This window comes from Lutzomyia longipalpis, chromosome 2 (genome assembly GCF_024334085.1).
Source record: "Lutzomyia longipalpis isolate SR_M1_2022 chromosome 2, ASM2433408v1".
In the NCBI taxonomy this organism is placed as follows: Eukaryota; Metazoa; Arthropoda; class Insecta; order Diptera; family Psychodidae; genus Lutzomyia; species Lutzomyia longipalpis.
This window is the reverse complement of record NC_074708.1, coordinates 38,403,502-38,428,032: the sequence shown is the minus strand read 5'-3', so window position 1 is coordinate 38,428,032 and position 24,531 is coordinate 38,403,502. Positions and strand designations below refer to the sequence as shown.

The window sequence follows — 24,531 nt, the reverse complement described above, 5'->3', positions numbered from 1 at the left end:
CTTTCGAAAGATAGACGCGATCTCCTCTGCTGGAGAGTATACAACAGACTTTTCGCAATGTAAACAATTTGATAAGAAGTGTTGGGGATTTGCGGCGCGCTAAAGCATATATACGGAAAATTATCACGTGGCTCATTCCATCTCCTTCACTCATACACTCACTCCCCAATCGATCGTTGTGAGCGGCCCCAAAAAGCTCTGTCGCATTTCCCTCGTATTTCAGTGCCCAATAAAACGTCCAAGTGGCCACAAGACATTATCATTAATTAATCCCTCGTCGTCGTTTTATTTATTTTTTTCTTGTGTAAAATCGGGAGTTTTTGGAAAAAGATTTTTTTACATTGAACGTAGTGCTCTGTCTCTGTGAAAAAAATTGTTTTTTTCGTGAGTTGAATTGAACAGGACGAATTTTCTCAAAGCTCTTTTTTAAGTAAATTTTTATCCCATAAATATCAAAGAAAATGTCCCCGTCAGTGAATATTCTCAAGAGGCGCCAAGCCATCCCGGTCATCTTTACACGCGGAACTCACTACGAAGTTGGATTTGATGTTGTAAGTAAAACTATTTCAATGTGGCCTTATTGAAATTCTTTTTTTTTCTTCTTCTGTGTCCTCAATGGCGTCTCCCTTGGAGACGATGTATTTTCATTAAATGGGTCAGCTTTAAATAAAAAGTTAATCCTTGTCTTCAATTTTTTAATTAACTTCTTGCATGCAATGCCTTATGAGTGCTCAGCCTTATCAAAAGAAAAATTTCCAAAGATTAATCTTTTCTACAACCGCGTATTTTTTTATTTCACGAATTTCAAGCTCATTAGGCTAAAGGCACCACGGAGGATTCCTTTCGGGATGATCTAAAATTAATACGTAATTAAATTCCTTAAATGTCTTGTTCTTGAGCTTAGAACACTGACACGTATGACCCAATAATGGGGAAATATTCTCATTTAGCATTTAGCTCTCCTAAAAATCATTTTTTGGAAAAAAAAAAAGAGAAAACCTTGAATTAATTCTAAAGTTTAAAAATTTTAAAAAGAGTTTTTATTCATTTTTTTATCTTCTTATTTTGTTCTTGAACTTCCACGCTGCCTTTAATTTCAATCTGAATTTTCTCCAACATTAAATTTTGGTTTACTTGATTAAGAAAAAAGAATTTTATGCTTTAAATTCCCCCGAGGAGTGTGGATGTTAAAAGCAACGTTTGGTCTTGAGAAAAGTATAAAATAAAATAAAATAAAAACATCCCCAAGTCCCTAAGAAATTTTTGCGATCACCCATGATAAGAACATTAATCAGGGGGTGTTTATCTGGCGAATATTTTGGTTTTTTAAACGAATCATCCAAATATTTCCAAAGATCTGAATATTTGACTTCACATGAACATCTTTTGCAATAAATTGAACAACAAAAACCGAAAAAAAAATCCAAAAACGTATTTAGGACTTTTTGGTTTGATTTACTACTGGTTACAGGTTCAATTTACTACTTTTTAGCATTGATTTACTACTTTCTTTTTTACGATTCAATGATTTTTTTTTATTCCTCAGCTTGTGCTATTTTTCGGCTTAAAATTAGTGTTTTTTTTATTGAATTTACTACTTGCTTGAATTAAACATTGTTAAGCTTAGCCTTATATTTGAATATCCTTAGCAAATCATCCAAATATTAGCGAATAATCGAAATATTTCCGAAGATCTGAATATATAATTTCGTTCAGATAAACCCCCCTTGATGAATATTTCAAATTTTTTGGCAAATAATTTAAAGATTGACGATAAATTTGATTAATTCCGAAGATAAATACCTTTTTCTAAAAGCCGAATTGGTTTCTTTGGCATGAATTGTTAGGCCGGGAATCAGGTTTTTTATTTGAAACTTTTCCTCCTCAATCTGAGCCTTTAGGACTAAATCTTACAGCTCTTTTAGGCTTGAAGTCTAAGAGATTTTAGAACTGGAAGCAAAAAGGTGTTCATCTGATAAAACTTTGATTTCTTTGGCTAATCATTAATTCGAATAATCCGAATAAATATTTTCATTCAGATAAACGCCCCTTGACATTTTTTTTTAAATATAAAAGGTATAATTTCTTCAAAAACGGAAACAAAATAGTTAAAAAATTTATGGAATAATAAAAATTCTAATACTAATTCTTTGATCGTGATTGAGCATGAGAATTGACAGATTAATGGTAAAAAAAAATTATTCATTTACATTTTGTGGTTCAATGGCATTTAACGATCATTGATCACCAATATACTGTGCGCAATCACGTATTGTGCAGACAAAGCGTCTTTTCCAAATTGCGTATACCTACTGGAATCAATGTTAAAACAATCGCATTTTTTTTCTCTAATTAAATCCCGGAAATTTTCTGGATTCATATTATTATAGAAATAAAATGTGATTTTATTGATGATGAATGGTGTCATTGGTTTACGTTGCACTTTGTCACTTGAATAGTACATTCACTTTTCAATTTTGCATTTTGTTTAACATGTGTTGTATTTTGCATATAGCTCCTTTTATTTATTATACCTATTACTGTAGCAAAAAAAAGGTGAAAAAGATGAGTCAGAAGCTATAGAAAGGGTAGAAAAAAAAGAATTTCTATAAAAGGAATTTTTCCTTAATATTTTTTAGGGACGTACATTTGGTGCCTTGATAAGGGAGTTCCTAACACTTTCGGAACCACTAAATTCCACATATCTCCCCATGTACAATACAAGCGAAGGGCGTCAGGTATACGATGAGACTCTAGAATCCGTACGTACTTCCTTTCCGCAATATATTCGGGAATTGGAGGGAACAGCTGATGGAGCACAGGTGGAATTCCACAAGGTGAGTTCACGATTCTTGTGCAATATTGCCGCATATATTGTCAACTGTACAATTAATAGCAGTCCATTCTAAAATCTGTTTTACATCATCCATTGCTCTTTCAGTACCCACCTATATGTATTTCTTACCTATGTAATGTTTCGATATTATTTCCATTTTCTTGTAAATTAAATTTATTTGCCAAACTTGAAGGTCAAGTGACCTTAGCAGAGAATATAAAAGAACTTTTCATGTTTTTTTTTCTTCAGCTCTTCCTCTTGCATATGGATGATATAACACCGAAAGCAGTAGCGGGAAGGAATAGTGTGGATCAACCAATTGGATGCACCAGTATTTGCGTCAATCAACCGGGTCAGGTAAATTAGATTTTTTATTACGTATCTAAAGTCATCTCTAAGTCCTTTGAGAATTTTCTTATGTAATTTCTTTTTGTTTTTATAAATAAAAATCTTAGGAATTTATTGCTCACAACGAGGATACTTTGCCAGAAGTTTTGAACTTCTTCTACTTGGTATCAGCTCATATTATTTGCGATGAGCCCCAAGGAAAGTACAGCGTGAAGGAAGAACGCTTCACATCTCTGTGCTATGCTGGTCATCTTCCCGGCTATACCATGGGGTACAACCATCATGGGTTGATTTTCACGATAAACACACTAAGCGCTGATACTCTCTACAGTGGCAAGACTCGTAAGTTTATTTATTCTACCAGTAAAAAAACATTTGATAAATATTTGATGAATTATTGAACCCAATATTGAGTCAATGTAGGTCCGCAATTATTGAGCAATCAGAATTGCCCTGAGATTGACCAACAATTCGATCAATCGATTGACTAGAACAATTGATTTGTCAATTATTGATCAATCTGATTGATTCAATTATGCTTGAACTTTTTTTTTATTCAATCATTTGTTTACTGACTTAAGGGGGGTCTCTTTTGAGAGCTAGTAAAATTAAATGTTTTTATTTTTCTTGGAGTTTTTCTTAAACATGGTTTTCAAGTGTTAGTCACATTTAAAGATTTATTATTGAAGAGTAAGAAAATCACTTTTCGCCATCTTATGTGCGATGCCATCTTGAGATTTTCCTCAAAACACAAAAGTAGGTTTTTCTCAAGATCTACTGGATGGATTTTGATGGGGTAAAAAGCAAATGAAAGGGGAAGCATCAACAATCAATGTACCAGAACAGATTTTTGAATTTCAACTTTGAAGCTGAGAAAAGTAGAAATATATTCTTGTGCCCTTTTCTTAGCTTCTAAATGGAAATTCAATTAACCGTTCCGGTACATTCTTCCTGATCCTGAGAAAAACCTACCTTTGTGTTTTAGGGCAGTTCTGTGGAAAAGTCGGAAAATCACAAGATGGCGAAAAGTGATTTTCTTACACTTCAACAATTAAGCTAAAAATGTAACCAACATCGGAAAAACAAGGTTTAAGAAAAACCACAAAAATTTCAACATTAAAAATGTGTAAATTCTAACAATTTCCCCAAGAGACCCCCCTTAATAAGAACTCACCTCTGTGTGTGAGATAAATTTGTATTTATTAAATTTTTGTTTTTCTTACATCCTCCTTGACCAGCACGGCACTTTATTACACGAGCTCTACTGTCTGCAGATAATTTCTCCCAAGCTTTAAACGTTATTAAGGATACGGGTGTTGGTGCCGCAGATGGTTGTAGTATTAATATGACATTCCTACGCCAGGAGGGATCCAGAGTTTTTCACAACATCGAAATGGGACCCGCAAAGAACAATGAGAGTCAGATTGATATTAAAAGTGCAAATCCCGGAGAATATTTAACACATTGCAACAAGTACGTTAAACAAAAAAGTCAAATAATTTTCAATTTTCCTAAATCTTTCCCTTTTTGCTGCCTTTTCCAGATATATCCGTCTTAAGGTACCGGAAGTGAGTAGTGGACTCATCCTTGATTCCAGCATTGAACGCATGGTTGTACTGAAGAAAATGGGAGAACCGAAGAGCAGGGGCGATATAATAAATATGTTGGGTGATGAATCAGCCAAGACTCATCCAGTATTCCGCAATAGACGTGACGATGCCATCAAAACCATTGCTGTGGGGATTTTTGACTGTATTGCCCGCACTTGGACACTGTATTCAGATAATCCGAAACATAATGAACCCCTTTTTGTCCTACCACTGGTTCTACGGGACTAATCTTCCTGACCTACTACATATTTTTGTTTCTCCAAATTTTTATTACGTGAAAGAAGCTCTGTGGATTCTGAAGCTTTCTTTGGATTAGAGACCCCATGAAAAACAACAAAGAAGGAAGTCCTACTAAATTCCTTGTGAGGTCCACAACTCGATCACTCAACACGAGATTCCAATTCTAAAAAAAATTCCTCTAAAAAAAATTCATATACATACAAAATTTATAGCAAAACACTTGATGTATGTTTTTTTTTAATTAATGAACATTGTAGCAATTAATATTGCTTAAATAAAATATTTTTGTGGCTCTTATACTTAAAAAAAACATACGCCTTATTTTTTTTCTTTATGATAAAACGGCTTTTAACTCTTCTTACCACCACATGTTATGTTGTTGAGTTTCTTTCTTTTATAATCCATTGCAATTTACAAATTTAAAAAAATGGAGATCGCTACATCTATCCTTTCTTGTCTATAATTTTATGTAATTTCTTTTTCTTTTTTAATTTAATGCAAACTACCAAAAGTTCCAGATATATTGTATATTAAATTAAACTTATATCTCAAAATTGTATGCCTAATAAAAGAAGAAAGAAGAAGTGAAGTGATTGAATTGAGAATAATCGATTGGTTTGCTTATTAATTTCATAACATCATTTAAAAAAAATCAATTCCCATAATCTTGTTTAAGTTTATACGGTTTGTTTATACATACCTAGAAAGTTGATATAAAAAATTACTTTAACCCTTTGAGGATCAAGGTTTCTAACCTTTTTGACCTTAATTTTCTTTAAAAAAGAATTTTTTTTTTACAATTTTTCTTTCGACGATCATGAAGTAATGAAACTTCCCTACATAAAGTGATGTAGAATTTATCAGGAAATGTTAAATAGATTATTAATTTTGAGACGAATTAAAAAAAATGTCAATCTAACCATAGTGGCCAGCCAAATTCTCCAAGAACTGATAATTTTCAGAATATACATAAAATAAAAATAATAACATTATGATGAATTTTGAGATTTTATCATTTCATCAGTTTGTATGATTTATGATACAGAAGTTTGACAAAAGATATCAGATTTGTTTTAAAGAAATTCTTTGAGGATTTTTGCATTTTTCGGTTGTAATTGAATGCGAATAAAATAGCGAATAGCTGTCCCTTCATCACCCTCAAATTTCCATCAGATATTATAAAAAATTCGTTTCTCGTTAATTAAACAACTGTAAGTCGAAAGGATATTTGTCTAGAATTTAATTTAATTTATTTTTTGTATTTTAATTAGGAAATATTTTAGTCCATCCTGGAAAAGTACCTAAATGAAATAAACTGTTTTTTTTTTTTGAAAATCACCATTTTCCCTCTTCCTGAACGTGTCCGGATTAATTAGAAGTTTGTTATGGGAAATAATTTAATTATTTGTTATGTTATTAAAAGCAAACAATCAAAGCAAAAAAAAGTGGTTTATGATGCTAAATTTATTCTCAATTAAAGACTTTTTTAAAATAATAGAATAACAAAGTTCTAGTTAATTTAATCAAGGATATTGTACCTTTTACTTTATTGAATCAATCTTCTTTAACACTTAACACAATGATGAGTAATCTCTTTATCTCGGATTTTAACCTCAAAGTACACCCATAAAAAACAAAATTGAACTTTTGAGAAGAATTAATCTGGATCGGCGTAAGAAAACCCAATATTCTTATACTTCGATTTCCACCCACGTAGGTAATGTTAATTTCGTAGAAAAAATGTAAAAAGGCATACATATATGTATCAATAGATTTATATTGCATTAAGTTTTTTTTTCTCCACAATATTATTATATAGGTGAATTTTATTTTTTCGACTCCATCCATTCGATTCCGGATAAAAAGAGAAATTCTTAACAATAAAGTGAATAAAGAAAATCAACAGATTTTTTTTAAATTACATTTAACGAAAATCATCCCAAAAATAATTTATAATGAAAAGGCAAAAAAAAATAGAGAACACTTAACATGTGGAGTCTTTTACATAAAGATGTGGTAGGTATATAAATATGCTGTTAATTTATAATAATAAGATAACTAAGCGAACATTCTTTCTTATATCCTTATATTTTATTACAAATTGATTTTATATCCGATTGAAATATGCAAATATGTATAATTTTCTTTTTTTTTTTTTCATTTAAATCTCTTTAATTTAGTGATGGGATATTTTTTGAAATTTCTAAATTATGAACAAAATAAAAAGAAATATATCGGAGAAAAAACATTGTGTAGGTGATAATTATCTACCTTTTACCGAACAGCAAGAACCTCCGAGAGTTGTTAGTTCTACAAGAAACGTTGTCGTTTACTGCTTAGTGATTGAACTTCCATATTGACATCTAGGGAAGGACTTGCCGGACGTTTACAGTGACGCGCAACCTCTCCGGTAACAAACGCATAAAGCTCAGGACCTCTTTAGGAAAAAAAAAGAAAAAAATAAATCTTTAATTTTTTTTCTCTCTAACAAATTATTAAAAAAAAAAAGAATCACAGATTAAGAGAAAAATAATTCAATAATAAACTTACCTGGATCTTCGTGCTAATGCTTCTTTGAACGTGTGCATCTCGGGCTCAGCTGATAGAGGCAATTGGGGACTCACAAATGGTGTTGCACTTTGCATTAGGTTATGATGATTGCTAATGTGTGCTTCTGGTCTTGGTGATGATCTTAAATGAAAATTTAAAAAAAAAATTGAATTAGGAAAAAAAATGTTAAAATCTTTCATTTACTTACCTCATTTGCGAAGCCCGCGTTACATGGAGAGGTGGTGGTGGTTTCCCCGCCAAGTACGATAGGAGATCCTCACGTCTGATATTCCTTCGGCGCTTCTTAACCCAAGCAGCGATTTCTTTGTTACGTCTTTGGTAGCCACACTGCACGGCAACATCGCCAATCCTTCGGAGACCTTCCGCAGAGTCTGTGTGTGATTTTTTTAAAAGGATATTTGCATTATTCATGGATCTTCAAGTGCCTTCTAATGCTAATTAATACAATATAAATATTGGAAAATTATTAGATGATGTTGCATTGTATCATACCTTTATACAGTGTGGTTATAGTTCCGGCAGCAGTTTGAAATGGCAACCAGAGAAGTCCGGAATCGTGTCCACTTGTACGATCTATTACCATTGCGATAGCATACAATCCACATTTTTCACCACATTCCCAAATGCAGGAGGTGCGAATTTCACAGAGAATTGGGGAGAAAAAGAGAAAAATTGTAAGAATAATCAAACAAAATGTCTGACGGAAGCCTTGTCCTTGACTTGAGCTCTGTGTCTAAAATTTTTTTGTTATTTCCCCCCTACACTCCTCACCTTTGTATAGTTGAGCCACAGCTGTTGCGGAGTCCTGGAAATTCCTCCAGGCACTCTTCAGCACAGCTTCTCGCTCCACAATTAGCTGAGTCTCAAAATCTGGTTCATCATTTTCAATTGCTTCCATGTACTGATTCTCAATTGCAGCTATCCAGTTCTCCTCGCTGTCCGACTGCATCCCTGGACACTTCCGTATGCTTTCTTGATGTTTTGCAAAAACCTATTCCTTCAAATTCTCAATGTAAAAAAGGATTTTAAACAAATTTTGCAAAACACTCCGACGACGATACGTATTTTTTTTATGAATGAATGACAGATGTTTCAGAATTCTTCTTTTTCTTACATTTCTTTAGAGTTTGTGAAACATTTGTAAAATGTTTTATATGAAACACAAGTTTACACGGAGTTTGCATCAGGACTGAAGTGAAATAGATAAATAACATGAGAACAATTAAAATTTTTTTTATTTTATACTTAATAAAATATTAGCAAATAGAATTCTTGCAAAAAAATACATAAATGCATTCCTTGAGGAACATTGCAAATGAAACATACATGCAACAAAACATATTTTCTAAAACACAAATGCAACGTATATTTGTTTTTCAGATTGACACATTTAGAATCTGTCAGTTTTTGTGGCTTTTGTAAGGAAAAATAAAAGCAAAAATAGGAATATTTTCTTCCCCAATAATTCATATTTTTCAACTTGAACACCACAATAAGGGGGTGTTGCTGTTGTAACAGCAGTAAATTACATAATTGTGCGGTGCTCATATATGAGACGGGAACAGTGTATGGATTTTGATTGGTGTCGAACAATCGAAAGAGCTCTTCCGGATTGCAGGCTAGTCGAGGAGGAAAATTGACTGATTGGACAGGACGACGCAATTGGTAGCTGAAGTTGAATTTCCACTGGCTTCAGCTTCTCCGACGATGGCTTTCAATGAGGTAAGTTATTGGATAGTTCTAATTTTCACTTGCACACCCAGAATTAAAAAAAAATTGTTCACCTGGGGAGGGGACCTAAATGAAGGTATAATTTTAGGTTGTGTGCTTCCACGTAGTTCAAAAAATAATATGGATGTTACCTCTGTAATATTACGGAGATCATAGAAATCCGCATTGATCATTTTATCAGTTAGTTGGGGGTGAAGAAAAATTAATATTAATTCTTCTACTATGAATTTTAGGTACCTACGACCTTGACCTCCCTCTGATCCAATGCATCAGATAGTGGAAGAATATGCGCTGTTTTATCTTTTTGAATATTTTTAATTTTTTTTTCATCTCTAATGCTGAGAGAATATTATGGATTCTCTAATCTTATTGAGAATGGAGAAAAATTTTCAATGAATTGAATAATTATACTAAGTATTTACTAAGAATAAAAATTATAAGTCCCTTCACTAACCAATTTTCCCCCTTATAATGAGATAAATTTGGTTAAAGTACTTATATTACTTAATACCTTATGCGTGTGTGATGTCACACTACTTCAAGCCTCTGATGTCACTGTATTTATGGAATGCGGATATTCTTCAGAATCATGTGTACCTGAGTGTTTGGCACAGATAGAATATTATTTCTGAGTGTGCCATCACCTCCTGTTCTCTGGCAATTCATGTCCTTATCAGGAAGGAAAAATTATATAAACATTTTGATAAGTACCTACATTGTGTATTAAAAATTCAATTTAGGTGTTTAACTTACACCCTCACTTAAAATCTTTGGGATTTATTACCTTTTAGATGACCCAAAAATTTTTTGCTGAATTATGTTAAATGATTTTAAAAAAATGATCAAATTACAACTCATGTAAATTTTTTAATTATATGATCACCGTATGCATAATTTTGAGTTATCAAACTCCGTGGATTAATTAGTAGTTTATGTACCTACTTATGTATAAAATGTTGTAAACAACAAAAAACATATCAGATTATTTTCTAAGACAATCTTAAGGCGTATTTATAATATCATGAATATTTTATGTTTATTCAAATCAGTGTACCAATTTTTCTATAATTCTTGCCAACATAATTATTCCTTATGCAAAAATTCGCAAAAATTAAAATTAAAATTCTTTAATACTACCTACTTGTTGGTATGAATGTGATTGAAGAGTGAACCTTCTAGCATTCAATAGAGTTTTCCATTTTTTTTTTTAATTTAATTTATTTACCGCATTTTGTGCGTGTATTTGCGACCTGAAAGCACAAAAACAAATGAGACTTTCTCTCCTCAGTCAGCATTCCTGCATTATATTGCCATTTTTCCCAATCAAAAATTACATATATGTATGTATCTACTGTATAAGATATTCTCACACCAAGCAAAGCATTTTTTTGCGAGACTTTACAATCGCACATCGTGGTGGTGGCTGTAATCCAATAGGTACAGTGTACCATCAACACAGGTATTGATGTAAAGTGAATCCACTATTGCATACCTATGTGAAACCCCTCAAAATTTTCATTTAATTTTCACATTTTGAATATTGTGTGAGTTAAGTACATTAGGTATATGTACTACGAAAAAGTACACATGTATGTACCTATGTACAGTACATACAACATTATGTACAGTACATATAATATGTAGTGGTTCCACGAGAGTCATTAAAAGTCATCTCATTTAAACTAAAACTCTCGCAAAACTCAAAATAAATTGAGCTCACTGATATAGAAACTTTTTTTTATCGAAAGTGAGCAGAGTAAGGTGTGCTGAACAAAAAATGATAGAGTAAATAATTAGCTATTGTTTCGTTATGCATATTTTGTATGTATACCGACTTGAAAATCAAATTTTTAAGGTAGGCCAATTATTGGTTCTTATTTTCGAGTTCTCTCGTCAATTATTTTTATTTTTTTTACCAAGGAGTAGCATGAAAGAATTAAAATTCAAATTTTGCAAATTTTTGCATAAGGAATAATTATATTGGCAAAAGGCAAAAATTGTAGAAAAATGCGTATACACAGAAAATTTAGAAGCAAAATATTCGTAATTTATAAATAATCCGAATTACACAACAAAATATTTAATAATTTAATCATTTATTAGGTATTATTATTATTATTTTGCTGAAACTTACAACAACTCAAGAATTAACGCTGTGGGGCTAAATTTTTTTCTTTTGCTATGTAGACAAGAGTGTTAGTCCGCTATGGCATTTGTATAAGTGTTATTCTTTACAACATATGTACCAATTCCAACATCATCGTCATCGGGTACAAATCTCTTCTTGATGCTTGGGAATCACATTATATGACGATGAGAGCTCAGTAGTTGATTTACTGTTCTCGTGTGATGATGATCAAAGAGAGATTTTACACGTCATATTTATTCTTAAGTTACTTTTAATAAAAAGTTTTTTTTTAATAAGTTTTCAAAGGTTTATTACATTTTTTTAAATGTAGCTCTTAATTTTTTTTACAAGTGAGAGCATAGGGGTGTGAATGACTTTTTTCTGTCTAAGGATAGTTTATCATGAGTTAAAGTGCTTCCAAAGGACACCAACTGAAACATAAATAAAGTTTGGAATGAAAATAATGTCTTAAAGTTGATTAATTTAATGTGCAGTGGAAATGGTGTATTCTTCCAATAATATTGTTGCTTTGCAGTCATCACCTACTTTCCGTAGAGCTACTGTTGGTTATCACGAGCAACATTGTATTGCTGATGATATTTTTAATAGTGGTGGCATTTGTATTGATATGGTTGGCACAAATAGTTGTGAAATGGCCACGAACGAAAGAAATTGTAGCGCTCTGTCATGGCCAGAGACCGGATGCAATGAGAATGAGGTATTTTTTTTATGTTTGATTGAACTATTTTCTAATATATTGATTATTTTGTACATATCGGAATTTATGTTTAAAAAAAATGTTCGCGGGATTAGTCTTTGAATTTTATGACATTTATTGAATTTTTATGAAACATCTGCTGAGGATAATTGTATAAATCAATACAATTATTAACTAATACTTATTATTAGTTAGTTTTTACTTTTTTTTGTTCAAGAGATTATTTTTCTTTATTTTTTCTGTTACAAAGAAAACCTCATGGAATGTCAGTAGTTATAATGAACTGAATTTGAGATAAGACTTATCTATCACTTTGAGGAATGTTATCTAAAGAATACGCCTTAAGATTGTCTTAGAAAATAATCTGATATGTTCTTTTTTTGTTTACATCATTTTATACATAAGTAGGTACATAAACTACTAATTAATCCACGGAGTTTGATAACTCAAAATTATGCATACGGTGATCATATAATTATAAAATTTACATGAGTTGTAATTTGATCATTTTTTTAAAATCATTTAACATAATTCAGCAAAAAATTTTTGGGTCATCTAAAAGGTAATAAATCCCAAAGATTTTAAGTGAGGGTGTAAGTTAAACACCTTAAATGAATTTTTAATACACAATGTAGGTACTTATCAAAATGTTTATATAATTTTTCCTTCTAGGAAATGATCATTGAGAAAGACAAATTGTGTTTATATATTTTGCTTCATTTGACATGTACCTAATCTACGTGTAATACACAACTAATTATGATTTACTTACTGTGTATTTGTATACGTAAGATATTAAAAAGAAAGGTAGGTAAGCTAAAGAATATACAGAAACAGTGTAAGAAACTGTGAGAAAACTCTATGTGTGAGATATGTTGCTGTAATTGTATGCGGAGTATGATCATCATGGATGAAAAACTGTAAAACATACATTATGTTATGTACTAACAATATAAAAATGCTTTAGGTTGTATATAGGTGTATACCTATGTACAATAATTGTCCCTTATATGTACATATATAAAACTATGTATAATCATATATGTATGTGCATAGCATATATCCACATACATATATATGGCATTTTATATGAACATAGGTGTGTATAGCTTGTGATTCGTGATGTGTGACTCAGAATTAAATTTCCGAAGTTGCCTTCTCAGTTGTAGTCGAAGCTTGTTTCATTTCGGGTCACTTAAAGTGTGTTTTATTTGTAATACATATATTAGTTTGGTGATGTATCCCTAAACTGTACGAGATGTGTTTTGGATTAAAATTAGTGTCTGCACGATGGATTACATCCCTATTTATCGATGAATAGTGAAGTTTTCTTGTATGATTGAAAATTGCTTCTTTAAAAAATAATAAAAGAACACCATCATGGTGAAATTGTGAAAGATAAAAAAATCACAGCTAAAAAGAATATGTGGTGTCGTGAGTTTGAGGATAAAACTCTGAGAGAAAAATTGGATAAAGTTATTTGTAAAAATTATTGGGACTCATGGTCGTGGTTGACTCTTTCATTGAATTGAGAGAAAACAAAAAGAATGGACACAAATAAATTTTAACACGACGTTAAGATTCATTCATTCGAACTATGGTATACACATACATATCATAGTATATGTGTAATACAGAAAATGTGCAATATATAGTATTTTTGGTGGGAGAAGCGAAGGAATAGTGTTCAATATTATAGTTTTATTTTTTACTGTTCATTTGTGCAAATGTAAAATATTACCTATATTCTTGTGTGGATTTTCATCAGTGTGTATGCAGCAGTAAATTGGAAAATGACTGCAATAGAAAGTGATTGAAAATTGTGGCAGGAGGTGATGTAGGTGGATTTTTTTTTCGTTGCTGCTGCAAAAGTTATGTTGAGAGTGCCACGTGTTGAAAAAAGAAATTAGATGAGTTCTTAAGAAAAAAAAAATACATATTTGAGTGTTATTAAAAAATAATGTGGCGAGATATCAGTGCAACAGCCATTCAGGCACCTCTTGGTACCTATCAACAATATCCAGCAGCAGCATCTGGGGGGACACCTGGTGGTGCTTCTGGTGGGGCAAATGAGAATCGTTGGAACGTACCTGGGCAAAGATCGTCATATTCATTGCCCCATCCAGCACATGCTAATAGCAATACACGGTGGCAGCACTTTGATGGGCCATCATCCCATACACTGGCGCATTCGCCATCGTTCCAGAACATCCCCTCATCAGCTCATGGTCCGTTGGCAGATGGAGCACGTCATGCGAAATCTCGTCCAGCGTCTATGTATGATACACCGCAGTCACAGTCCAGCTATTTGCCGAGTTTCTTTCTATCTGGTATAACAAAGTCAGCAAAAACTGCTAAAAATTACCATTATCATCATCAACAAATTGGACATAATAATGTACAACAACGATTGCGACAGGGACCTGGAGAATTGGTAAGACACCAATCATCTGACCTTGATTGTTTTAGGGATGGATAAAATAAAGCGCAACAGAGTGAATAAATATGTGTCACCACAGATACAAAATAAGAAATATATTACTCAATGACTTGAAAAGTGTTGCATAAGAATTTGTCAAGTAATCACATAATTTATGTATTGCATCTGTATTTTAATATATATATTTTCTGGATTTTTTTTAAAACTTTTTTTTAGAAAAAAAAATAACTGAAATTAGAAGAAAAAAACTTTTGAATGAATGAAGATTAATACCGTCATTTCCTTTTAAGAATGAATGCGGGCAATTGAAAATGAGAAAGGCATTTAAACCATTCGAGTTTTTATAGTGTCTATGTACCTAATAGGTATATATAATGTGTAGGTAAATGCCGTGTATAAGTATAAAATGAAGAAACTACGATGAACAGCATTGTGAAACTTTAAAAATCTAGGTTTCACTTCTTTCTCACATAACAAACTTTAAACATCAACTGCATTTTTCAATGCATTATACATACATACCTATCTTAGTATGTATAGTACATAAAAGAGAGTTATTGAGAAAATTTCCTATAAGAAAAATTATTCCTTTTTTTCTTGAAAAGAAATTGGAAGCCTCTCATAATTATTTAAAAGAAGATATGATTTAGTATTAAGTAATTTTCATTGATTTAATAAATATTAATAAATTATTTTTAAAATAAAATATTTCGCTTCTAGATTACATTTTTTTATGTGAGATTAATGTATGAAATGTACTTTTTTCTTTTTCTTATTTATGAACTAAGCTATAGCAAATTTTACTCTTTTACACTATTTTATGGTCAACTACTTAAGTGTGTCGAGTGAGAAATGGGTAAAGAATATAATCATATGTATTAAAGTATTTTTTTTTTAAACAACCTACGAGAAAATTGTTCTTAATTTTTTTTATAAAGATCACGCAAAATTGTATGAGCAAATACGTGGATACTTCTTAAGTAAATATAAATAACCTTAAAACATAACCTTTATACAATACGGGTAAACTGGAGTAGAGTTAGTACGGCTGCCAAGTCTTTTAGGATATAGCTAAAGAAAATGCATCTCCCATTGAGGAATCGCTTGTTCTAGTCAAAGCAAAGAAACCTATTTTAGCTTTATAATTTGTGTATAAGAAACATCAAGGACGTTCCGCTCAGCTGAAATAAAAATTATGTCATGACGATGGTTCTTTTTTACTCGTGAGTTGCGAATCGAATTCATTCGAATAATTGTCTCATAAATTTTTATCGTATTAAAATTATTAAATAAAAAACAGAATAAATTGAATAGAAACAGGGAAGACTACAGAGATGATTGTGTTATGCAAGAGTTTCGCGAAGAGGTATGAAAATAATTATTTTTACCTTTGAATTTAATCAATGTGGTTCAATATTGGCTAACTTTATCCCATTCTCCTCTACGTATAACCACATAGAAACATTTTATATAAAAGTGTGTCAACGTAGTCTTAATTATAGGGTGAGACAAAAAGGACATTTTTCTCTTTAGTTTATTTATTAATTGATTATCACAGAGTGACTAATAAGAAAAAAATTCAATAGTAGATATTCCACTACTTTATTGGTATTCTTATCTTATTGTTTTCCACACGTACCGCTCCTTTCTTGGTCATTTTTATAATCATTCGTCTTATCAAAAATTCCATTAAAAAGATAGGTACGGAAGAAAAGACAAGCGGTGTAATCTAAATGGTAGAAGAACAAAAAAAAAAACAATTGAAATTTATTTGTCGAATTCCTTATTATTTCTTAACTTTACATTATTCGCTTTTGATCAGTGGTGTTGTGTGGTAAAGGTTTCTCTATGTAAAAAAAAACAACTTGGATTAATTTGATTTTAAGTTATTTGTTTGTTTTGTAAATTATATTTTAAAATTCACCAAAAAATGGGCATCTTACCTAAAGTATTCCTCTTTTGTTAAATTATTTAAATATTCATTGTTCAAGAAAGACAAATTTTATAATACAATCATTACCTACATATAGGTATTCAATTTGCTAGGGAGACTAAATAGAAGTTGATTGTTTTATTTTATAATTACCTTTTTTTCCTTGTGGTTTAATATTCTCCAAAAAAAATGCTTCTTTATCTATTCATGGACATTTTTGTCCTTTTTTCTTGCAGAAGGTGGATCCTGAGCTAATTTTTACAAAACAAGAAAGAATTGGGAAAGGATCTTTCGGTGAAGTATTCAAAGGTGTCGATAATCGAACTCAACAGGTAATATGACTTCTTAAGTTTTAGAAAAATCATTCAAAAAGTTTTATATTCTTACTAAAATTATTTAATTGATTCAGGTTGTCGCTATAAAAATTATTGATTTGGAAGAGGCTGAAGATGAAATTGAGGACATTCAGCAAGAAATTATGGTGCTTTCGCAATGCGACTCTCCATTTGTCACTAAATATTACGGATCCTACCTTAAGGTTTGTTTATTTTAAATGAAAAATTTAAAGAGTTAGTATATTGAAAAGATTCAAAAATTAATTTTCATTTTGTCATTAGCATTATTCAATGTATTTTGGCATCAGAAGCAATTGATAATAATTATTATACAAATTGCTTTTATTCCTGGCGTATGCCATTGTTTCTAAACTCTGCAATGCACAAAGACTTTTTGTTGAATTGTTGTACGTCTATTGCATATGAATTGGTTGATTGATAATACCAAAAATAAGCAATATGACTCACTACGTTGGGTACAAAAGAAAACGAGAACTAATATATGAAATTTTATGGTGATTCGAATATTTACGAGGATCTAATTATTCTAATTTACCATAAACATCCCTTTAAATAAACAAACTTAGCCTTTTTTTTACTTGAGTTAACTACTTTTTATTTTAGACTTTAATTAATTTTTTTAAGCTTTTTGAAATTAAAGACTCGCCTTTTAAGGGTTGAAAACCAAACAAATACTTTTAAGCTTAAAATTATCACGTTTCGGATGGAATTTACTACTTTTCGGCTTGAATTTATTACTCTCTATACTTTCTAAGCTTTAATTAAGGAGGGTCTCTTTTGAGAGCTGGTGTAATTAAATGTTTTTATTTCTCTTGGAGTTTTTCTTAAACCTGGTTTTCCGGTGTTGGCTACATTTAAATACTTTTTATTGAAGAGTAAGAAAATCACTTTCCGCCATCTTGTAATTTTTCTCAAAACACAAAGGTAGGTTTTTCTCAGGATCTACTGGATGGATTTTGATGGGGTAAAAAGCAAATGAAAGAGGAAATATCAATGCAGATTTTGATGTACCAGAATTTTGAATTTCCATTCTGGGGCTGAGAAAAGTGGAAAAACGTCAAAAATATCTGAAAAAAGTCACATTTTTCCACTTTTCTCAGCCCCAGAGTGGAAATTCTAAATTCTGGTACATCAGAATCTGCATTGGTATTTGCTCTTTCATTTGCTTTTTACCCCATCAAAATCCATCCAGTAGATCCTGAGAAAAACCTACCTTTATGCTTAGAGCAGTTCTGTGAAAAACTCGGAAAATTGCAAGATGGCGTCGCACCAAAGATGGCGAAAAGTGATTTTATTACACTTAAGTAATTAGGCTTCAAATTTGGCCAACACTTCAAAACTAAAGTCTAAGAACTTGAAGAAAAATTAAAATATTTAAAATGTCTCAAAAGCAAAGATTCTTCTAAGGGACCTCCCCTTAAATATTTTTTAGGCCTCTGTCCCTGCCTTTTTTTAGGCTTGAAATAAATATGTTTCGGGTTGAATTTACTGTTCTACTTTTTAATCTTCTGCTCCTCAATCTGAGCCATTTTAAGGCTAAAAAATGATTATTTTGATTTCTTTGGCAAATCATCAGAATATTAACGAATAATCCAATTATTTTGTACGTATGTACTTATAGGGCACGAAGTTATGGATTATTATGGAATATTTGGGCGGTGGATCAGCTTTGGATCTCATGAAAGCTGGTTCCTTCGAAGAGATGCACATTGCTATAATTTTGCGTGAAGTACTCAAGGGTTTGGACTATCTACATTCAGAACGTAAACTCCATCGTGACATTAAGGCTGCCAATGTGCTCCTTAGTGAGATGGGTGATGTTAAATTGGCAGATTTTGGTGTTGCTGGTCAATTGACAAATACAACATCAAAGCGCAATACATTTGTTGGAACACCATTCTGGATGGCACCAGAAGTGATAAAACAATCAATGTATGACTCCAAGGCGGATATATGGTCATTAGGTATCACAGCAATTGAATTGGCAAAAGGAGAGCCACCCAATTCGGAATTGCATCCAATGAGGGTGCTCTTTCTCATACCTAAAAACAATCCACCACAACTTACAGGAAATTACACGAAGCCATTTAAGGAATTCGTTGAAGCATGTCTCAATAAAGATCCTGAAAACGTTAGTTATATATAAGGTGTTTATCTATGTACGTTTATTTACATTTATTTTTATTTCCACTTTAGAGACCAACTGCTAAGGAATTACTTAAATTTGCTTTTATTAAAAAGGCCAAGAAAAATTCTTACCTCATTGATCTAATTGATCGATATAAGAAATGGAAATCACAAAAGGGTGATGAAAGTGAAACGGAATCGGAAAATTCAGATTCGTAAGTTTTTTTTTTAAGTTTCTTTTGCTTAAAAAAAGATTGAAGAACTATTATTTATCTTTTCTTTGTCTATCTATATTAGGGAGGAATCAAAGCCAGATAGTGATTTGGATGAACCTTGGATTATGACAGTGAAGGGTCTACATAATTATAATAATTTTAAGGGCCCGCCACCGCCTCTAGTCGAGGATAATGCGTCAGTTCCGCTTATACACAATGGAGCTAATAATTCGCCATCAAAGGATTCAAATTTGAATCTTTATAAGTTAAATCAGGTATGTTAAAAAAAAAGACTATTTGTGACTCCCATAGTCTTATTGTGACTCTGATTTTGCCTTTTACAAACTCAGCTTTTGCCTAATGTTGACTCAATTTTTAACTAATATTATACATGCCTAATGAAATGTTATGCAATGGATCAATATATGCTTAAAAAATATTAAAACGAATTATTTATCCATTTATCAGGTAAGAAGTGGTTAATTTGATTTTTTAGTTGGACACTAAGTCGTGGGAAGGATGAGGCTGCAACTCGTAATATAGTCCTCTCTAGCTCCATACTAAATTTCATTTAGGACCGATCTAAGCATTTCGGAGGACTTCACTTACCACAAACAAACAGACTTTATTAAATTTAAATTCCACTAGAGCGAGTCTGTTAATTTAAAATAAGTATCTATACTACAAAATACCTAATGCAGTTACGAGTTTTAACCTAAAGGCACGTTGAAAAAATAAATATAAGGCAAGAAATACTTAAATTTGAAATTGAGTCAACATTAGGCAAAAGCTGAGTCTAAGGCAAAAGTTGCGTTACAATAAGACAATTGAGTCACAATTAGTCGTTTTTGGCGTCGCAATAAGGCAGAACCTTTTAAGTTTTCTTTCGTACCTGTAAAATAATTTCTACATATAACATATATTTTTATTTTAGACACGGCCATCTGCAGCAGGTAATCAACTATTGCAACAGGTTGGAGATAGTAGGAAGGAACGCGATAGAGGAGAGTTCCAATCTACTCAAATACAACAATCAACCGTAGCAGCATCTGTTATTGTTCCTGCTAGTGTTCAAACGATGAAGGAAAAGGAAGATAATCAACATAGTTCTCAAAAGGAGACAACACAGCTGAAAGAACACGATTGGGAGACACGTGAACGGGAAAAAGAGTCCAAAGAGTTGCGTGACAATAGGAAATTATCCAAGGAGGTGAGATTTAATGTTTTTATTTATTTTTCTCCCTTAATTTGTACTAATATGAAAGATTTTTTTTATTACCTTTCTTTCTTTATTTTATTGCTAAAAAAAAATCAAATAATTTTTTTATTAGAATTATACAAATGATCGAATGAGTGAGCAACAGTCAGCAATGCAACAAGAGGAGAAACGAATAAGCCTAAGGCGTGATCATCGTGACAATAAAGAGGCTCCCCAATCACAAATTGGAGGACACAATGCCAGTAATACGAATGTTGGTGCCAATACAACAACACCAGCATCCTTGTCTGTATCTCCATCGTTTCCAATTACACACAGCAATGCAGCTAATGGAAATACAACTGGAAATAGCATTAATTCCGTATCAAGTGCTACAAAAGCTGGGACTCGTGTTAATTCATGTCTCAATAGTTTTATCTCTTCCCTTTTATCTGATGTGAGTATTTGTTTAAAGTACCTATATCCTATCAATTTAATGTTTTATGACAATTAAAATAATATTCTTTATAATTCATTTAGTTGCAGCGTAAATATCACTACTCAAGTCAAAATACACCGGCACTAGATGTTGTAGATTTAAGAGCTGCTTTCGAGTTGGCTGAGCGAAGTAGCCCAGGTGTTAGTGATCTCTTCGTTAAAGAAATCATACATAAATTGGTGCCCGGTTATTCTGAGACACGTATCAATACGCTTATGGACAAAGTTACGAGGTAAGAATTAATCTTTCCTTTCATTTATTTATTTAATTTTAATATTTAATAAAAAAAATTCTTTCTGATGCTGCATTACTACGTCATTTTTATCTTAATCCTCGCAGTGAAAGGAACTAATAGAAAGGGAATTTACGCATCTGTTGAGAAATATAGTTGAAGTATGAAATTTATTGTTATATATGTACAATCTATTGTCCGAATTAAACAAGGCAACAACTAAAAAAAACAAATGAATTATGTATAACTACACAGCGATCTCGAAATGTTTTTTTTTTTACCAAAAAAATCTTTCAAAAAAATCAGAGAATTCTGTTGCAGTTTGTAGTTAGTCTAAAGTAGTCGTTTGAAAATTTTGAAATCCTTTTTAGATTAGGCAATGTTCAATGGTGATAGATTTTTGGAATTTAGAAGAGTTAATAGGCCAAGCAAACTGTTTAAATTGGTAATGGATTGTTCTACGTAAGGGATGAAAGCCTGACCGATTTTACTTTTAAATTGGTTATACGGTTTACGCGTTAACAGTCAATTTTAATACAATTAAATTCGTAGAGAACGTCCTAAGTTGCAAATAGGCTTACCACCTGACTAATAATTACGTCTACATCTCAATAGACAAGGAATTTTTTTTTATTAAAAAAAAATTTTTAGGTCGCTTTTTGTTTGTAATTTTCTTGTTTCTCCCAATTTTCCGAAACTATTCAATCATAAGGAATATTTAGGTTAAATAATTAATTCTTAAGTCAGGCTTAATGTCTTAATTCTATTAAGCTAAGTCTCAAGTTTTTAAAATAAAATATTAAGTTCTTTTTACCTAAACCTAACTTTTTTTTTAATTGTATTACACATGCAATTTTAACTTAACATAAGCCTGGCTTAAGCTAAAATTTAAGCCGTTTAATAAGCCAGACTTAAATTTTTTAAGCCGATTTTTTGTTTCATTAGGTCAGCCTGATCTAACCTTTAAACCTTAAAAGCTTAAGTCTAGTCTACAATAAAGAAGATAGTTAGGAGCACAAAATTCCTCTAGGGAACGTTGGCAGGGAACCTGCGTCTTAATCCAGCCGAATAAAAAATACTTTCTACTTTTTACGGAGAAAGTAGTTTTAATTCGGCTGGATAAAGACGCAGGTTTTTCCTATCGACGCTACCGGAAGAAGCTTTGTGCTCCCAACGATCTTCTTTGTCGCCTTTTCGTCGGAAAAGCTTTGTTCACAGTCCTACAATAAAGATCTTGCTTGAAAACCTTTAGACTGCCTCTAAAAACTTAAACCTAGTTTAAAAAAAACTGTAGTCTAGCTACAGTTTTATATCTAAACTCAGATCTAAATTAAGACGATTAAAAGCAAAAGAAAAAATCGTTTAAACCGGAGAAAATCATCCTAAACCCGCAAACCGAAGTCCCCGAGTTAAACCCCATAGAGGTGGTAATCCTAGTTGCAAACTTATGATAGATCCTTTTTATTATTTAATTCTTATGTAGATGGACTGTTCTACATTTTATTAATCGAAACTTGATGTCAGTTAGGTTGATCGCGGTATTATTTAATATTTTGGCAGGCATTTTGAATATTTTCTTTATGTCTTTTCTTTTTTACAGAGCACCATATGTAGGGTTTCATAGTAAATAAGGTAAGGCAGACACGCGTGATTTCCAGACGACATGATAAATTTAGAGAGAGAATCATTGCTTTGTGGAACATAATGACAGTTTTTTTCAACAAATTCCGGTTAAATAATTTATTCTTCTTTGGCGTATTAATTTGAGTGTAGCTCACAATGACTAACTTATTTTGTTTCTTATTGTTTTCGAGATCGCACTAAATCGATAAATTATTTTATTGACAGAGTAAAACCTCTAGAATGATTCTATTCCACAATGATGATGAAAAAAAAAGAAGATTCTTTTAGTAAAATCCAATTATAAAGGCAATATTGCAAAATGATATATTTATTGTTAAAAAATATATATATTTGTTCAAGTAAAAATTATAACAATAAAAAAGGCATTAGATGAATTTTTTAGTATCAAGAATAGCAGTGGACGATGTAAAAATAAAACATTATTAATGACAGGAAAACAAATATTTATAATTATTGTATGAATTGTTTTTATTACCTATATTTATTAGAAGAAGAAGAAAAAAAAAGTAAGTTTATTGCAAGATGCTGGAAAGCTCAAAGTTCGAAATAAAATTTTGTACATAATTTTCTTTACATTTTATTCTTGTTTCAATTATTTTGTTTTAATTTATCAAAATAAAAAAAAAACAAAATTGGGCCGTTTTCAGTGTAAATTGTCCATCTTATTTATCCTGTATATATATTTTTAACATTTTTTTTCTTGCAAAATAAACTCGAAAATTGTAAATGAAAGAGATAAAAAAAATTTATAAAACTTGTAACTTGAGTCAGATTAATAAAATTGCGAATACATTCAAAGAAGAAATGCATTTCTCAATGGAAATTGGAAATGTATTTTGATAAGAATGTATAAAAAGTAGTGTAAATTTTGCCAATTAATATACTGAGGATGGAAGGCAAAAGAAAAAAAAAATTGAAATATATTTTGATGTACAATCTGAAAAAGTAGGAAAAGAAAACTTGAACAGCAAAGAAAAAAAAATAAATGAGACAAGTTAGATAGGATATAGTAGTTGATTATTTTTAAGTTTAAAAGAAACTATTCTAAGAAAATTTTATTTTTTTTTTAAAATTAGACTTTATTGTGACAATAGAAAAAAAATGACTTAATTTGTGAAGTACGATATCACAAAAACAAGAAGTTAATTTAAAAAAACACACACACACCCACATTTTCTCAAAGTAAAGCATTTTAGAAAAAGAAAATAAAATAAATTGCATCTTCCATGATAAAGTTTATTTAATTGAAAATAACAAAAAAATGTAAATAAAATAATTGAATGTATTACATACCATATAACATGGACTGATTTGAATGAGAATGAGCTTCATAATTGATTTCTTAGTACATAATAACTCTTGATTAATGGAGGATAATTTTATTGTGAGTTCCTGGATATAAATTTATTTTAACCCATTAGTACATTTTTTAAAGTGAAATTATCATTGCAGTATGAAGAAGAAGATAATACCTACAAATTGTTGTAAATTGTTTCCTTAATCCCCTTGTTTACATCGTTGGTTTAGAGTTAGCCTTCGAGAGAAAAATATTGAGTGAACAATATTGTGAAAAAAAAATAAAGTTAATGGTTTACAATTAAGAATAAAATAATTATTTTAATATACAAGAGGTGTTTGCAATTATTTATTTTTTTGTTTCAGATATTACTTTTAGCTGTGATTCTTTCGAAGAAAAGAATAGCAC

The 24,531-nt window shown here is 31.1% G+C and overlaps 4 protein-coding genes across 7 annotated transcripts in view; 2 read left to right on the top strand and 2 right to left on the bottom strand.

Annotated features, from left to right (window-relative positions):
- The first annotated feature begins 223 nt into the window (after window positions 1-223).
- LOC129791354 (beta-alanyl-dopamine/carcinine hydrolase) lies at window positions 224-7,015 on the top strand. Its single transcript, XM_055829497.1, has 7 exons — window positions 224-384; window positions 459-551; window positions 2,640-2,837; window positions 3,086-3,193; window positions 3,292-3,526; window positions 4,423-4,657; window positions 4,728-7,015. Exons 2-7 carry the CDS (start codon window positions 462-464, stop codon window positions 5,020-5,022), a joined length of 1,161 nt encoding a protein of 386 aa, XP_055685472.1. The 5' UTR covers window positions 224-384; window positions 459-461; the 3' UTR covers window positions 5,023-7,015.
- On the bottom strand, window positions 6,794-8,722 carry LOC129791375 (HUWE1-associated protein modifying stress responses). The gene is made up of 5 exons (XM_055829530.1): window positions 8,377-8,722; window positions 8,098-8,178; window positions 7,793-7,976; window positions 7,585-7,725; window positions 6,794-7,471 (listed from the first exon to the last, which is right to left on the bottom strand). Exons 1-5 carry the CDS (start codon window positions 8,552-8,554, stop codon window positions 7,345-7,347), a joined length of 711 nt encoding a protein of 236 aa, XP_055685505.1. The 5' UTR covers window positions 8,555-8,722; the 3' UTR covers window positions 6,794-7,344.
- Window positions 8,723-8,975: 253 nt separating this feature from the next.
- LOC129791321 (serine/threonine-protein kinase 26) lies at window positions 8,976-23,458 on the top strand. Of its 4 annotated transcripts, none has more exons than XM_055829436.1 (11): window positions 8,976-9,327; window positions 16,792-16,887; window positions 16,965-17,093; window positions 18,533-19,042; window positions 19,108-19,253; window positions 19,336-19,528; window positions 20,188-20,463; window positions 20,585-20,908; window positions 20,992-21,182; window positions 21,290-21,343; window positions 22,783-23,458. In XM_055829436.1, the coding sequence occupies exons 1-10, from the start codon at window positions 9,313-9,315 to the stop codon at window positions 21,300-21,302; spliced, it is 1,893 nt and encodes a 630-aa protein (XP_055685411.1). In that variant the 5' UTR covers window positions 8,976-9,312; the 3' UTR covers window positions 21,303-21,343; window positions 22,783-23,458. The 4 variants fall into 4 exon arrangements, with proteins under 4 accessions (XP_055685411.1, XP_055685410.1, XP_055685409.1 ...); XM_055829434.1 differs by lacking the exon at window positions 8,976-9,327 and adding an exon at window positions 11,679-14,616; XM_055829435.1 differs by lacking the exon at window positions 21,290-21,343 and having other exon boundaries at window positions 8,979-9,327.
- Window positions 15,031-24,531, bottom strand: part of LOC129791318 (uncharacterized) — a 22,140-nt gene continuing 12,639 nt past the window's right edge. Inside the window, exon 14 of the mRNA XM_055829429.1 lies at window positions 15,031-15,042. The gene's annotated coding sequence lies outside the window, so the exon portion shown is untranslated. The remainder of the gene's footprint in view (window positions 15,043-24,531) is intronic.